The 15,753-nt window shown below is 36.0% G+C and overlaps 1 protein-coding gene across 3 annotated transcripts in view; it reads left to right on the top strand.

Moving 5' to 3' along the window:
* The window catches only part of VGLL3 (vestigial like family member 3), a 60,222-nt gene extending 45,092 nt beyond the window's left edge, over positions 1-15,130 (top strand). For all 3 annotated transcript variants that reach the window (XM_069093923.1, XM_069093922.1, XM_069093921.1), the window contains exon 4: positions 9,947-15,130. In XM_069093923.1, the coding sequence (XP_068950024.1) occupies positions 9,947-9,972 (26 nt within the window). In that variant the 3' untranslated portion in view covers positions 9,973-15,130. The remainder of the gene's footprint in view (positions 1-9,946) is intronic.
* Positions 15,131-15,753: the final 623 nt, after the last annotated feature.

The raw sequence follows: 15,753 nt of genomic DNA, 5'->3' as shown, positions 1-15,753 counted from the left end.
GATCTTCATGGCTTTTTAGATCATCTAAACCTCAGATGTACTTGGTATGTCCTAGACACTGTTTCTTACTTCTTTTTCTTAATTCCCATTTCTGTTCTCAAACCCCCTTCCCCTACTCCCTCCCTGCCCCCAGCACATTCTGGGTGTTAACTGAAGGGTGAAAGTTCAAATGAGGTAGTTCTTCATCACTGATAATAGGAATAGATTATTAACAGCATTGGCAAATCAATCTGTTGTCCTCCTGACATTTTTATCTGTGAAACTTACACTGTGGCTATTTGATTCTGACAGCAAGCTTTCTACAGATATGTTTTGAGTTTCTCTAATTTTTATTACATCACAGCCCATAATCCTTAACCCTTGTTCTCTGAAATAATTTTGCTTTCTAAATTAGTGTTGCCCTGACTCTCTGCTTGGTGTTTCTTGCCTAAAGTGTTTACTTTCCTTAATTAGTGTTTCCTTGACTTTTTCTTTGTGGCAACTGCCATGCATTAGTCAGAATTTTTCAGGAAATGCTGATAAAATAAGTATTTTTACATTTTCCCCACTTCATTTTTGTAACATTAGTTGCTTGTTTGAATTGATTAGGATGAAGGTGTGGAGGTGATAGGCCATTTTTTTTCATTTTTGTTCTTTCTGCTGTTTGATGTTGGCTTTTTTAACCTTTGCTCTCCAACTAGTTGATTTTAAAAACATACAACTAATGCTACCCAAATCAGTATCTAGTCATTTTCCTATGTACTATGTATTATGCATCTTTCAATTCTTTAAGGAAATAGTAACATATAAAAAGTATGAGATTTCTAAGTAGTTTCTAGCTCTTTCATCTCTTTCATTTCTTCAAGCTGAACCATTTATTTGAATTTAATTATTCATAGAAATAAATACTTAATTTGAAGAAACCATGCATTTGCATTACTGTAGTTTTGAAGTCTAATTTTTTATTCAGGTGTCTTTTGATAACTCCCACTTCCAGGTATAAGGTTTCTTGTCCCCTAGTGTTCTTAATTGTATTTTATGGGTAAATAATAGTTCCAGATTAACTCCTCTTTTGGTTGGATTATCTGTTTTCTAGATCATAAAACTGTCTCTGCATAACCTAGAAACCTCTTTAAAGATACATATTTGGCACTGTTTGTTACTCCACAGATGTTTGGATGGTTAGAATCTCGAGAGAGTATTATAACTTGTGGTTTCAGTTACATCGAGTTAATCCAGGAAATTTTTGGTACTGCTCTTCTCCAGTTCTAGGCAAAAGTCTGTGGAAGACGTTTTATTAGACTCCTCCCCTTCTTTTACATTCCTTCCTTCCCCTCCATTTCCCTCTCCTCCCTCTTCCCTTTATCCTCTTTCTTCTTCCCTCTTTCCTCTCTTCTCTATGTTTCCTCGAATTGTTTTCCAAGTTTTTCATTTTGTTAGTGAAATACAGTTTGATGAATTGATAGCTACTATTGATCCATTTCTTGATACTTGTTTCTATCATCTCACATGATCACTACCATTATGTAGTTTTGATTGTCAGAATGAAAACTTTCTTTTAATACACATAAGCAACTCCTAACTATGATTTCTGTCTTACATTTCAGTATGGATGCTTTTAAAAAGGAATGATTTAGCTTTGTGGTGAAATTTGATTCTAAAATACTTTCCTATTCATCCTTCCATTTAGAAATCCAGAAATATGTGCAGGTTGATGGAATACAAGTTACTGTCAGGTGAAGAGGATAGAATATATCATATGTATAAGGTATGATAAGAGAAAGAGTGAGCGTGCTAAAGTGAAGAGAGATCTAGCCATGGGTCATATGATCATATAGATTTAAAGCTGGAAGGGGCCTTAGTCATCATAAGTTCCAGCCTCCTCACTTTGCAGTTGAGGGATCTAGAGAGCAGTTAGGCTAAGTTACTTACCTAAAAATCACACTGCTGCTAAGTCTGGAAGGAAGGGATCAAGGAAGGAAGGAAGGATGGATGGGAGAATTAAGTATTTACTGTGTGCTAAGCACTGTGCTTAATTAACACATAATAATTCTATATAGCACTTTAAGGTTTGCAAAGCACTATAACTTCATCATATCATTGGATCCCCTCAGCCTGTGATGTAAGTGCTATTATTATCCGCATTTTACAGATGAGAAAACTGAAGCTCAGAGAGGTTAAGGGTCTTGCCTGGGGTTAAGCAGGTAGTAAATATCTGGAAGAAGATTTGAAGTCAGATCCTAACTCCAATCTCAGCGCTCTTACCCACTCTGCCACCTAACCGCCTCACTAAGGAAAAACAAGAATCCAAAAAGGGAACTAAAAAGGGGAGAGGGACAGTGAACGTGCCAAAAAAGGGGAAAGTTCGAGAACTAGTGACAGGAGTCGTGGGCTTAGCCAGTTTTGGAGTAAGCGCAGCTGGTGTGGGTACTTCTTCAGACAGAGGTTCAGATTGAAGTCTTTCTGATTTCATTCAGCTTTACTATGCTGGTTATGTGACTTTAGGCAAATCTCGTAGCTTCTCTGGGTCTTGGTTTCTTCATTTGTTGATTGAGGGATTGAACTAGATCAAGTTTAAGGTGTTGTCCAGCTCTAAATCTATGGTCCCATGATCCTATATTGTTTGGTGGGAAGGAAGTGTCTAAATGAGATGAGCTAAGGTAACTTGATGTCTAGGGGTTGGAATACAGGGGTCAGAGAGGACACAACTGGGTCCTAAATGACTAGTTGCCAAAAAAAAAATACAACAAAAAAAACAAGAAAAAAAAACTTGCACCAGGTGTTCAGGTGCTGCAGTTTATACAATAACATAATAAAGTATATTAGTGACATTAGTTCCAGTGATTCTTACTTTAAAAGTTAATTTTTGGGTCCCACTTTACATCAATATGTAAAGCCTTAACAAGTTCAGACAGTTTTAAACACATTTTCTAGCAAGGAAACTATTATTATAATCCAAACAGAGAATACAAAAAGTATTACTATAATCTAGGGATCTAGAATTCTCTTCTGCCAAAAAGTTATTTATGTCCCAGCTATTGTCTCTTAAAATCTTTACTTTTGTCTAATTGCTCAATAAAGGTTAAAAAGTCTCATGGGCCATGATGGCACTAGAATATATCTTCCTATTTTGAGATGATTTTTAAAAACAATGCTTACTTAGCCCTGAAGTATTAAAAATGGAGAAGGAGCTCTGCAATTTTTAGTGTCTATGACTTAATCATAGATTCACAATGCATAGGTTGAATATAACTCTCTTCTTTTTTTCATTTCTTAAGGTTGAATGTAATTATCTTCTTTTTTTTCCTTTTCTTACTAAACCCCCCATTCTTGTGTGAAGTTGCTATCTCCTCCTCTAATAGATCTTATTAAAAAACTATTAGCTAAATTAAATTTCTATGGTAGCCCCAAGTTTTTGGTGTAAAAAGTCATCCTTATCACCATTAACAATAAGAGTTTTAAAAAATAAAAAGATTAAAAAAAAATTCCAGTTGTAAGAATGATCTAGTTTCTATAATGTCATTAGGAACATCAAATTTAAAGCTAGAAGATACCTTAATGTCTTCATATACAGATGAAGAAACTGAGAACTAGAAAGTGAAATGACCTATCGTGCTTCACATTAGGTATCTAGTAACAGCAGGATTTGAATCCATAGCCAGTCTTCTTGTAACTCCACCAGTCTCCCTCCAAATCATGTTGAAAAGAAGATCTGTATGTCTCTTTTATTGTACAGCACTCAAGGCTGACTTACATATTGGGAGGTACTTAGGACTTTCTGGTTAAAAACATGAAATAGATTGTGTTTATTTAAAATTTATTTTATACTTATATTTATTTGAAAAAAAAAACTTCTACGAATACAGATGGGAATCTGTTCTTCAAATTATAGCCAACCAATCGATAGACATCAAGTCCCTACTATGTGCCAGGCACTGTTGAGTATACAAAAAGAGGCAAAAGACAAAAAGTCATGTCTTCCCCTCAAGGAGCTTATAACTAGTCATAGAAAGTACTTGGGGGAAAATAGAGGTTGAGCAAATTGCACATAGTGGATGCTTAATAAATTTTTTTGAATTGGGTTGAATTCATAGGAGAAAAATTCTGAACAGATTATAGTGTTACAAAGCTCTCACAGAGATGTTGTAATGGAGAATTAGTAGAGCTAATGGAAGTACCTGTGCATAGGTGCTAGAACATTTTACTTAGAAATGCTCATTTCTAAGAGCTTTTGGCTTTGGAATAAATGTCTACTATGAAGCCGTCTGTCTAAAACCCAGAGAAGGTACACAGAGGGAATGGGAGAGAAAGAGATCTGGATGCTGATCCTGTGACAGAAAGCAGGGAAAGAAAAGAAAATGAGAACATAGGGCATGGCAAAGACTGCATGAATGCAAGGAGAAGCATATCAGGTGGCATAGCGAGGGCACGTTGAAATTCAAAGCCGGCTGGAAATAGGCACTTGCAGACTGGTGAGTCCTCTCAACATCACCTTTCACTTCCCATTTCTCCTCTGATCAGTGAGAGGACATGTAAGTGAAAAGAGGTTCTTTCCCCTCCCCCCCCCCATCACAGCCTGCAAGTAAGTCCGTTTCTTTATATGCTTATTTGAACTTTTGTTCCATTTGAAATTTCTACTAAAATATATGGGCCGTTTATAATAATTCATGTCCAAATGAATAACTACACAGTTTGGGAATGAGAGAATGGGAAAGCAACTGAAATTTGAAAGATATTCCTGAACTCATGTTGAAGTAGAATGAAATGATTAGACAGAGAATATCTGGGATAATAGGTTAACTAGTTGGTGTGGTAAAGTGCCAGCCCTAGAATCAAAAGTCACATCTTCTTGAGTTCAAATCTGGACTCAGATGTGGCCAGCCCATCAGAGTTGCGCTCTCTGAAGTAGAGCTTAACTTACTAGCTGTTGGACCAAGGTATAGTTCCAATGCTATGTTCACAGTGCTTACAATCACTATAAATATATCTGCATCATGCTCAATTGCAAAATATAACAGACTCTCCATATAGATGATAGAAGTAAACATTTAGACACCAGAAACCAAATCCCCAAACCCATAAGCCAAATTCCATGTAGTAGCAAAGAAGTTAATAAGCCACAACAGCGTAGAGGGCCGCAGCATCCTTTAACCTTCCCATAAACCAACACAAGCCTAGCTGGCAAGCACCAATTTTTACTCAGAAGCCTGTCTGTCACCCTGCTGTAAGTGTGCTGGCCTCCCAACCATCTAGCTGGCTCTTGACTTCCAGCTTCCCGTGGGCTTTGCGCTACCCTTCAGCAAACTCCTCCCGCCACAGGCTCCATGTGATTACATTCAGCCTGTTAGGGGACAGAGTTTTATTTTCAAAGCAGGGAAGGTCTTCACATTCCCTTACGCTTATTAAAGGGCAGGGAAGATCTTCAAATTTCCATTACCATTACACATGGGCAAGTCATTTAACCCTGTCTACCTCAGTTTCTTCATCTATAAAATGACTCAGATAAGGAAATCTTTGCCTCCTGTATCTTTGCCAAGAAAATCCCAAAAGGGGTCATGCAGAGTTGGACACAACTGAACAACATCTGAGATGGCAGAACTTGGTAAAAGACTTCATCAGGAATGTTTGTTCAGCTACCCACCCTGCACATAGCACCCAACGAGTGGCTGTTGTCCTTTCTCAAAAAGGACCGAAATGATATCACTGCGCTAGAGTGAAGCTTCAGAGTGTCTGACTGTGGCCGATCAGACTAATATGAGCTGGGAATGTTCTGCCACAGGTCAAGCACAAATAGTCTCTGTGAACATTTGGGGTGGATTCTCTAAATTAGTTCATCTCTCATTTCTTTTGAGCTATTTCAATTCTGCTTTGCTTATAGATCACAGCACCTTTTCTGATGTAGTCAGGCCATGCTGACTGGTCCAGTTTCTGACTGGTGCCAGTTTCTCCCATGAAACAATCAATTTCAAAGTTCTTAAGAGAGACCTCATATTGCTTCTTCTTCTCACCATGTGAGTGCTTGCCCTGTGTGAGTTCTTCACAAAATAGTCTTTTTGTCAAGCATATGTTTTGCATTCAAACAATGTGGCCAGCCCATCAGAGTTGCACTCTCTGAAGTAGAGCTTAAATGTTTGACATTTTACTGCAAGAAAGGTCCTCAGTGTCTAGTATCTTATCATACCAGATGATCTTCAGAATCTTCCTAAAACAATTCAAATGGAAGCAACTCGGTTTCCTAACAGGGCACTGGTATACTATCCAGATTTCACAGGCTTACAGCAATAAGGTCAGCACAATGGCTCTGTAGACTTTCAGTTTGGTAGTTCTCTCCCCTGCTTTCCTTCGGAGCTTCCTAAACACTGAGCTAGCTCTGGGAATGAATATGTCAACCTCATTATCAATATGTACATCCCTGGAAAGTATACTACCAAGGTAAGTGAACTTACCCACAGCATTTCAGAACTTCTCTATTTGCTGTTACCAGTGGTCCCATGTATGAATGGTGTGTTGGTGGCTGATGGAGCACCTGTGTTTTCTTGGTGTTAATTGTTAGGCCAAAATTAGCACAAGCACGCAACTAGTACTCTTAATCTGGCTATAGTAGTTAACATCATATAAAAGGACACATTTATTTACTACATCTTAGTAGGAAACCATTTATAATATAGGGATGATGGGGTGAGACAAGCACAGTTGACTTTTTGTTCCTAAAGTAGAACTAAATAGCATGAACTTGTCCACCCTTTATTTGAATTGAACCAAAGTAGCTCTAACTTCTCATCATAATAATTACCAGATGCCAAGATTCTGCATCCATAGCTTTTTTGTGGTGAGGAACTCTTTTTTCCCCCTCAAGCCTCAATATTGATTATCATATGAAAAGAAAGATCTACTGATGGAGGATTTTATGAAAGGAAGCTGTGGGGGAAGGGGAAAGCCTCTCTTAATACCTTACATTATTTCACATTTGGCATGACCTCATAATTTCTGAAATGACCATATTGCCAAAGAAAAGTAAGGTGGGGAGGGTTGTGGCATGAGTCAAAGCATACGACCAGCTATCCATTACATTTGGGTCCACGTTGGGTCCTCCTGGTCCAGTATGAAAACCACAGAGGACTGGTTGAATTCTTGATATCATCGCATAACTGGCACATGGCAATGGAATACAAATTCCGTTAAGCCTTCCTATCAAGGATCTGTCTTTACATAGGAGAGCATTGTTGAATATTGCTTGTTTTACAATGCAAGGAAGTAAAAAAATCTCTTGGACATGTAAGCCACAGATCTAATTCAGAGCACCCACAGCCAAAGAGAAATAAAGTAGAAAACATTGAGCATCTGATAAAGGACAGTTCAAACCCTGGTGTTAATTGATTTTCTGTGTGTTGGTGAAGAGAAAGAATTTCAAAGAATTTGTATCAATGGAGCAATGATGGGAAAGTAGATTCTATCAGGCAAGTTTTGAGCTATTTGTAAATAAATATTGCCTCTCTATGTCTAACATTTACAATGTTAATTCATTCTATGTATATTGATTTTTAATGATCTTTTGTCTTTATGTCACATGTTTCTGAATATATTTTCACCTTTCTTAAACAAGCCATTAAATGAAACAAAGAAAAGAAAAAAAACCAGTACATTTAAACTAACCAATATATTGATCTTGTATAACAGCAGATAAAATATTCCACTAGTATAGTATCCCACCTAAAACTGAGAAGCTTTTACATGAGCAAATATCAATCCAACAAGATAAGAAAAGAAATCATTGATTTGGGAAAGGGGGGGGAAGGGTGGAAATCTGTGCTTCAAATGTCTCTTGATGAATTATAGAGAGAATTAAGAGTTTCATTTTGAAGCTGTATGACAAGAGTAATTAATTTTTTGAATAACTCTTAGCTTCTGTTACCTACCCAGAATGACTGCCAGGATGGTCTTGATTGAATTAGAATTATGGATGCATTCTTGCTAAAAAAAAAAAAAAAAGTCATAAGCAGGCTCTTGTTTTTATATAATGGAATTAAAGAGAAAAAAAAACTTTAACAAGGCTACTCAGCATTATCAGCAGCATTCATGAATTGTATTTCTAGTGCTGTATAAATTGATGTAGTCTTTAAGTATGGAAACACTAAGCCATTCAGAAGACATTCTGATAATGAGAAAAATATTTATGAACTCAGCAACTGTCAGTGAAGGTAGTTTGAATTGGATAGGTTATTCAATTGGGATAGTTTCAAGACTGCAAATTATTTTTGCCATGAAATGATTTTTTAAATGAGTACAGGAAACTTAGCTTGATATGCACAAGATCCATTATTTGGGAAGAAGGTAGAACAAATTTTTGTTTCTGTTATCCACATGTAGCAACAGATTTCCCGAAAGACAATTCTGATCCTTTCTTCACTCAGGCAGTGTTGACTTTAACAAAGAGGCCAATGCCAAGGTCCATAGATGGTGTTGGTAATCATGTCAAATGCCTCTACTTCTCTCCTTTCCCCTCGTCTATTTCCTAGTCCCATGGTGTGCCTTTTAGATTAGCCTAAGTGTCCCCATTATCCTTAATAATCGTTTCTGTTTTTGTAATGATTCCCTGTTGTCCTATGAAATACTTTGACAAGTTTAAGGTAAAAAAAAAAAAAGGATTTGTTGCAGCTGTTCTGGGAACATGTAAAAGTTAAAATGACCATTTAAAGAGTGAACAGTGACATAAAACAATCTGTCACTCACATCCCCAACTTTATAAAGTGGAGCAGCAAGGCAAATTGTCTCAATTAGCAAAGTGACAACATAGCATCTAGTATGTGTTAGACACATGGTACACAGCAGGCATATATAGTGTATAGTCATATATAGTTATTAGTTATATGACTACTATATGTAGTACACTATATATGGCTATGTGACTACTATTAGCACATAGCATCAAGAACAATACAGCAGTCTCAGTTTCTGAGACCTATTATGGTATTTAGGATTTGGATCATAAAGTCACAAACAAGAAAAGAAGCTACCACAGAAACTAAACAGATTCTAGGTCATGTTGTCTGAACCAGTCACACCCCAGTTACAAAGATTAACAGATGGTGACATCATCAAGTAGCATTTAATATGTAGGTTTCATCCTGGTTTCCTATGTTTTGAACCATATTGTGTCTGTGTGAAACTTGGCAGGTTCCTTAATGTTTCAGTGCCTCAACGTAACTTCCTAGGGCTACAAGTGGCAGAGTAGGAGCTGACTTACTTTGGTATATGGAGTTTTGTGAGAGAGATTTGCCATTTACCAAGAGTAGACTACAGGTCTGGTCAAAAACAAAAAACCCAAAAGCTTATGTGTGTGAATATATCGCTTTTAAGGGCAGATAGGTGGCACAGTGAGATCACCATGCCTGGAATCAGAAAGACCTGAGTTCAAAGCTGGCCTCAAACATGTATTAATACCCTAAGCAAATCACTTGACCTTTTTTGCCTCAGTTTCCTTATCTATAAAATGAGCTGGAGAAGAAAATGGTAAACCACTTCACCATCTTTGCAAGAAAATTCCGGGAGTCATAAAGTGTCAGACATGACTGAAATAACTAAACAGCAGCAACACTATCACTTTAAAATTTACAAAGTACTTCATTTCATTTTTGTCCCACAATAATCTCGTGAAGTAGATAAAAACAGATCATTTCCCTCATTTTAAAAATAGGGAAACTGAGTCAGAGAAATCAGGTGACTTTGGTGGGGTCACACCACCACATATTAGAGACAGTATCCACATATTAGAGACAGTATTAGAGACTGAGTATATGACTCAGTGATTCTACAGAAGAATGACTGAGAGCCATCTCTTTTAATTTGTTTTTTTGCTTATTTGGGTTTTGTTTTTTTTTTTTACATTTCCAAGTATAGTATGTGTCCATTTCTATGAACAGCTTCTCTTAACTGTTCTGCCTCCTCCTTTGTGTCTCTACCCATCTAGGTCTGCAGCACCAGGAAAAGTTCTGAAGCAAGCGTGGAACAGTAGCAAGCGCAGCTGGATCCGGAACCCCAGGACACCTGGCATGGATAAACAGCAATGTTTCTTTATTCCTGCATGAGGACAAGATAACATGCACATGGAAGGAGAAGATGAAATATCAGATGTTTTGGTTTTGTTTTGGAACCTTTTCTTGAGAAGGCTTAATGGGACCTAGAACATTGAAAAAGAAAAAAGTCTTTGTTTGTTTGATTCAACCCCTACCTGAATCTGTGCATCTCTCCTCTTTGCTCTTTTCAATAGCGTGGTTTATTTTCCATTTAATTTTGATTTTTTTGTTGTTCCTTTTAAACAAATCACCTTGTTTGTCAGGAAAAGCCAAGCCACAATGGCAACATTCATCCTTTCAGGAATACAATTTTGTAGCTCTCTGTGCATCTATTTTTGTAGAAATACAGAAAGTGTGGTCTAGCATTGATGGGCTATTTTAGAGGGATGTATTTTTTTTTAATTGTAAAAATTGTTAAGTTCTGTTTAAAGAACTTGCTCTCAGAGAAGCACTGGCAACAATGTATAAAAATGCTTACTTATAGATATCTGTGATGTGATGTGTCTGTTTTTTTTTTTTTCAGGTTACCTCAAGTGTTTGATATTTTTCCTCTTAAATATGGTAGCACATTGCCAAGCTTGTCTGGCATTGTTTCACATGATAGCGCTTTGAAGAGCTGAAACTTTCAACTCTTGTCCTAGCTTGTACAGCTATTAGGTGAAGATATGGTTTCAAAGGAAAGTTCTTCAGTGTTCATGACAGAGCAGAAAATGAATATTTCATTTTTTTGGCATCATCTGAAGAATTTGCCTCTAGTATCATAATTATATTCCCATCTCATCCAACCTGTGTAAGTGTAACCAGAATTCATATGGATCCACTAGAGAATTGATAACCAATAGTTCCAGTGAATCAGGTCCATTGTTTCAAATTATCTTTTCTTGGTAGAATAACGTCCCATTGTTTTAAGTGGATGTTTTTTTTTTTTTCCTGGTAAGATTTGGAGAGGTAATATGCAAGTTTTATAAGCAAGGTACTCTACAAATCACAAAGCTATGAGCTTAATAGTTATTTCATAAGAGTACTCCAATTGTTTTTTTCTTTATTTTTTTCTCCCTTGAACATCTAAAACCAAGATGGAAAGCTTTCCTCAGAATCCAGAAGCCTAGTTTCATGTCTCACATCTGATACCTGCTGGTTCTGGAATCAGTTAAGTCCCTTAACCCCCTCATTGCTCTAAGGAGCTTTCTAAAACTCGATTTTTGAAGAGAAGTTGCTGAGTTTTGTTTGTAGAGGGATTGTATTCAGTTTGGAGTCCCTATGTCATTGAAATCACAGGTCTGGTTCATATCTATGCCATTTAAAGAGAATACATATATTCTGTAATATTTCCAGCATAAATTTTGCAGTTCTTGAATTGTACTGTTTTCTTTTATTTTAAGTGAATATTTCTAAGACAAACCTATGGGCATAATTAGAAGCAAGGAAGAATTTGATTTGGGTTATTAATCAGGATCATTTGGAATGTTTTAATAAACTGAAAAAATTGAGGATTCTGAAAAGAAAGGCACAGATCAAATCAAATGAAATTTCATATTTATAGTATTGATTTGTATAGAACATGTACTGACATTGAGAATCAATGAACAGAGTGATGTCTTCAGAGTTTGAAAAAAGAAAATAGGCATTAGTATTTCTTATTGTTTTCAGTGGTTAAAAATATAAGACTTGGGGTGGCTAGATGGTGCAGTGAATAGAGCATCAGCCTTGGAGTCAGGAGGACCTGAGTTCAAATCTGGCCTCAGAAACTCAACACTTACTAGCCATGTGATCTTGGGCAAGTCACTTAACCCCAATTGCCCTGTCCTCCCCCCTCCAAAAAGATATATATATATATATATCACTTGTTACTTTCTTTGGTGACTTCCAGAGATGAGCAAAGTTCAAAAATTAGCTCCAAAAACTTCTCAGTTTTGTTTGTTAAGATGATTTCTCATTTTTTCCTCCCTTTCAAATTCAAAGTACGATAAATTACCACTTTAAAGCTTGAAGCATATATTTCTGTGTATGTATATATCTTAGTATGTTAAACAGCACCATAAACTAAGCTAGATTGGTTTTTCATAGCTGATTTCAGATCTATGGTTATATTTTATGGATCTCTTCTTTCCTTCTTATAACCTCTGCCTTCTTTCCCATATATACTTTGGGTTCCAGGCCTTTACCTTACTTCTGCTTTGCTATGTCTCTGTTTCATAATGTTCTTCTTCTTAACTGGATACAGCTTTAATAACAATGCACCCCTGTGAATTGCCTTCGTTTCTTTCCAGTGCATACTCAAAAGCTAGGGTACCTTCCATATACGGGTGATAGACATTAATAATAATAGTTAGGATTTACATAGTGCTCTGAGTTTTGCAAAGTGTACATAGGTTAACTCCATTAGTGCTCATTTTACAGATAAGGAAACTGAGGCTGAGGTTAAATGATGCTAGTGCATGAAAGGGGATTTGAACTCCCTCCAAGTTCAGTGTTTTCCATTCAGCCACTTAGCTGTCTGCCACTCAGTAGGATGTGGGCTTGCCCTTTAGGAAATTATAACCTATCTAACTGAGTTGATTCTGTTATTCAGAATGGCAAGTGAAAGCTACGTTCTGAAGAAACTACACTATAACTATTTGCACATGTCCTTACATTTTTCAGAATCCATTTGAACATCATTTCTACTCAGCCGCGGGAAAGTAAAAAATTTACACTAGAACCTTGATTACAATATATTACTAATTAATCATTGAACTTTCATTTGGGCAAAGCAGGCTATAAAACAGGTTTCTTAATGCCCCTTTTCCATTTCTGCCATAAAATATAGATATTATTCTTCAATTAAGACAGGAAGTCCTAGGTTCAAGTGTTGTCTCTGACATGCTGCGTAACCCTGGTCAAATCATTTACTCTCTCCATATTCTAGGAATCTCTGTAGGCTGCAGGTTACAGAAAAGGTTCCAATGTGCATTGGTAGAAGGAGGTTCCTCACAGGTCAGTCAAAGGTCTTATGGCCTGGTTTATTTTCCACAAGTTAAGCTTCCAGAACTCCTTGAATTTCCATTTTTTCACTAGGTGAGGGAAATAAAATTTAAAACCCACAACATACTCTAGTTTCTTAAATATACCAATTCATAAAGAAATAAATTGACCCTTTCATGGTCAATGATTTTATATATTTTCGTGTCGTTTAATTTATTCATCAGAGATTCCAAAGTTCTGCCTCAAGTAGCTAATACAATCAGTTGACTTGGAATATCAAGATTTGGAATTCTTCACTGTGTTTCAGGTTTTCTTGACAGCTGAGCTAAAAACATTACATTTGAAATTGAACATTAATTTGCTTACCTGCAAGCTTGAAGAAATGTAGTAAGATCTAGTAGGAAAAAAAACTCCATATGACAGGGAGGGAAATACTTTATAAATAATCTCAGTCAGCAGATTAACTCAAGTTTAGGAAAAAAAGAAATTATTAGAAGCAGATTGTACAATCTGTCTGTTATTGAAGATGGAGAGACTACCATTCCAGTTGCAGAGCAGTATTAATGGTAGCTAAAAATACTGTGGTTGATCACCTTTTCACCAGAGAGGAGAGGGCAGACTTTTAAAAGCATTACTGAAAGTACCTTGCCAGTTTTAATGCATAGTACAAGCAAGTATTCAACCCTTTTATTCGATAGGGATGCAGATATTCACTTCTTTCTTAAAGGACAAGTTCCTTTTACATGTTACTTACGTTGGTATTTGTCACTATCTTTAGAGAAAAGTAATTTTCATTCTGTAATAAAATAACTTTAAGCACTTTTAGACCCGTGATGAAAACACCTGTCTTTGAAGATATTATTTATGTAAGACTACCATTCACGTAACAGTTGAAATTTAGGAATCTTTTGATAGACTTTTTTCCTTAATCCTTTTTGAGAATTGTACCAAAGGCATTCTTTCCAGTATGAGAGAAATACTGTTGATCTTTATGAGAAGGTATTGACGTTCTTCTGTGTCTTTTATCTTCTATAATACTAGGGTTTTTGTGTTTATTTCTTTGGTGGTTTGTCTTGAAGTGTCAAAAGCTGCATCCACTAGTTTTTTCCTCATACTTGTCGGTGGAATTGATATGCCCCAATAATTCACTATGGCTCCTTGCTTCCTAGTAGTTCCAAAGATCATTAAAGGTGATAGGCTAATGTAACAGGACACAAATGGAGCTATCCAGGAGATGAAGGATTGTTCTTTGGAAAAAGATCAGGAAAGAGATATTTTGTGAATGACCACAGTTTTAGAAAATTTTTTCACTTAATTTTGTAGGATATAATCAACATCAGAACTTTTCTTTGGCCTCTATTAATAGAGTATATTTCTTTATGCAATTAGGACAATAATCACTAATTGCTAATCTATACCTATTTTGATTTCGGAAAATAATCAGAATCTTTAAAAAATAAACCTCATTCACAAATGATAATCCACACATACAATTCTCAAAAGCTACAACACAGAGTTGGATTTTTCTTTGTATTCTTACAGAAAATGTTCCTTTTTTTTAATCCTTAGTAGGAAAACTGCAATTTGAAAAAGGGATTACTACCTAGCAGTAGGAATTCTATAGTTTGCATTATTAAATTGGGAAGCTGAAAACTATTATAGAAAACATATATTGGCAGGCAAAGTAATGCCAAACTAGTTAGGTCTACAAGCAATTTTCATACGAGGTTGAAGTTTTCATTTCTAGAGTGAAAGATTTGCACATCTCAGAAGCATTAAATGTCTATGAAAACACACCAAACAGGCCCTTTGGTTTCAAAAGTTGAACGACAAATGATAGTATTTTCTCAAACAAAAAAGATCACCATACTCCCCCACCCCTACCAATTCCAATCATCCCTTCAATGAAACTGCCGTTAATATGTGTAAAGGATATGAAATGATGAAGAATTTTGTATTAAAAAGTGTCATTGTTAAATAATTTAATGTGAATTTTATTGATTATATTTTAATGTAGCATTTTGTTTTGTTCTGTATTTCTTTACAATTAGCTAATGCACTCTTGTTTCCTTTATATTCAACAAAAGAACTTATAAATATCCTTGTAAATTGCAGTGTCTTGTTCTTTTTTTTAAAATAAGGTTAATTCCAGAACCAAGGAATTTATATGATTCAGTAAAGGAACAGGAAATAAAATAAATCTTTACACTAGAAGTACTAATGAAGTTCAGTTACATAAGCCACATATATAGGCTTGTAACTAAAGTTTTTTTTTCATGAGGATCCTTCCAAAATGATCAGCGGATTGATTGGGAGGACTTTATGCATTTTTTAAAATCTAATGTTCACTGTGGCAACAGGAACTGACCCCAAAGTTTCACTCTTCCATTCCTATAACTTAGTGACACAAAAGGAGAAAATCGAGGTATAAAGGAGTGAACTGAAACCCTGGGAAATCTATTTTCAAAGAATAATAGTATGTCAAGCTGGTAGAGAACTTGAAGAGATTGAAAACCAGTGGCCTAACTTTACAAATGAAGACACTGAGGCCCAGAGGAGTTAAGAGTCCTTACATGGTGGCACCCCAGTCCTCGTAGATCGTTAAGTATTATAATGCCAATGTAACAATATATTTAATATTCAATATTTAATAATGTGAATCTGTACATTGAAAACATTAGGAAACACAGGTTAGACAAATCTAAACTCTCCAGCATTTTTGATGAAGGATTGTCAT

This window comes from Petaurus breviceps, unplaced genomic scaffold (genome assembly GCF_028583685.1).
Source record: "Petaurus breviceps papuanus isolate PSGF00001 unplaced genomic scaffold, PetGlider_PUasm1.0 213, whole genome shotgun sequence".
NCBI classification, from domain to species: Eukaryota; Metazoa; Chordata; class Mammalia; order Diprotodontia; family Petauridae; genus Petaurus; species Petaurus breviceps.
Note: the sequence above shows the minus strand (reverse complement) of the source record. Positions and strands in the feature narration are given on the sequence as shown.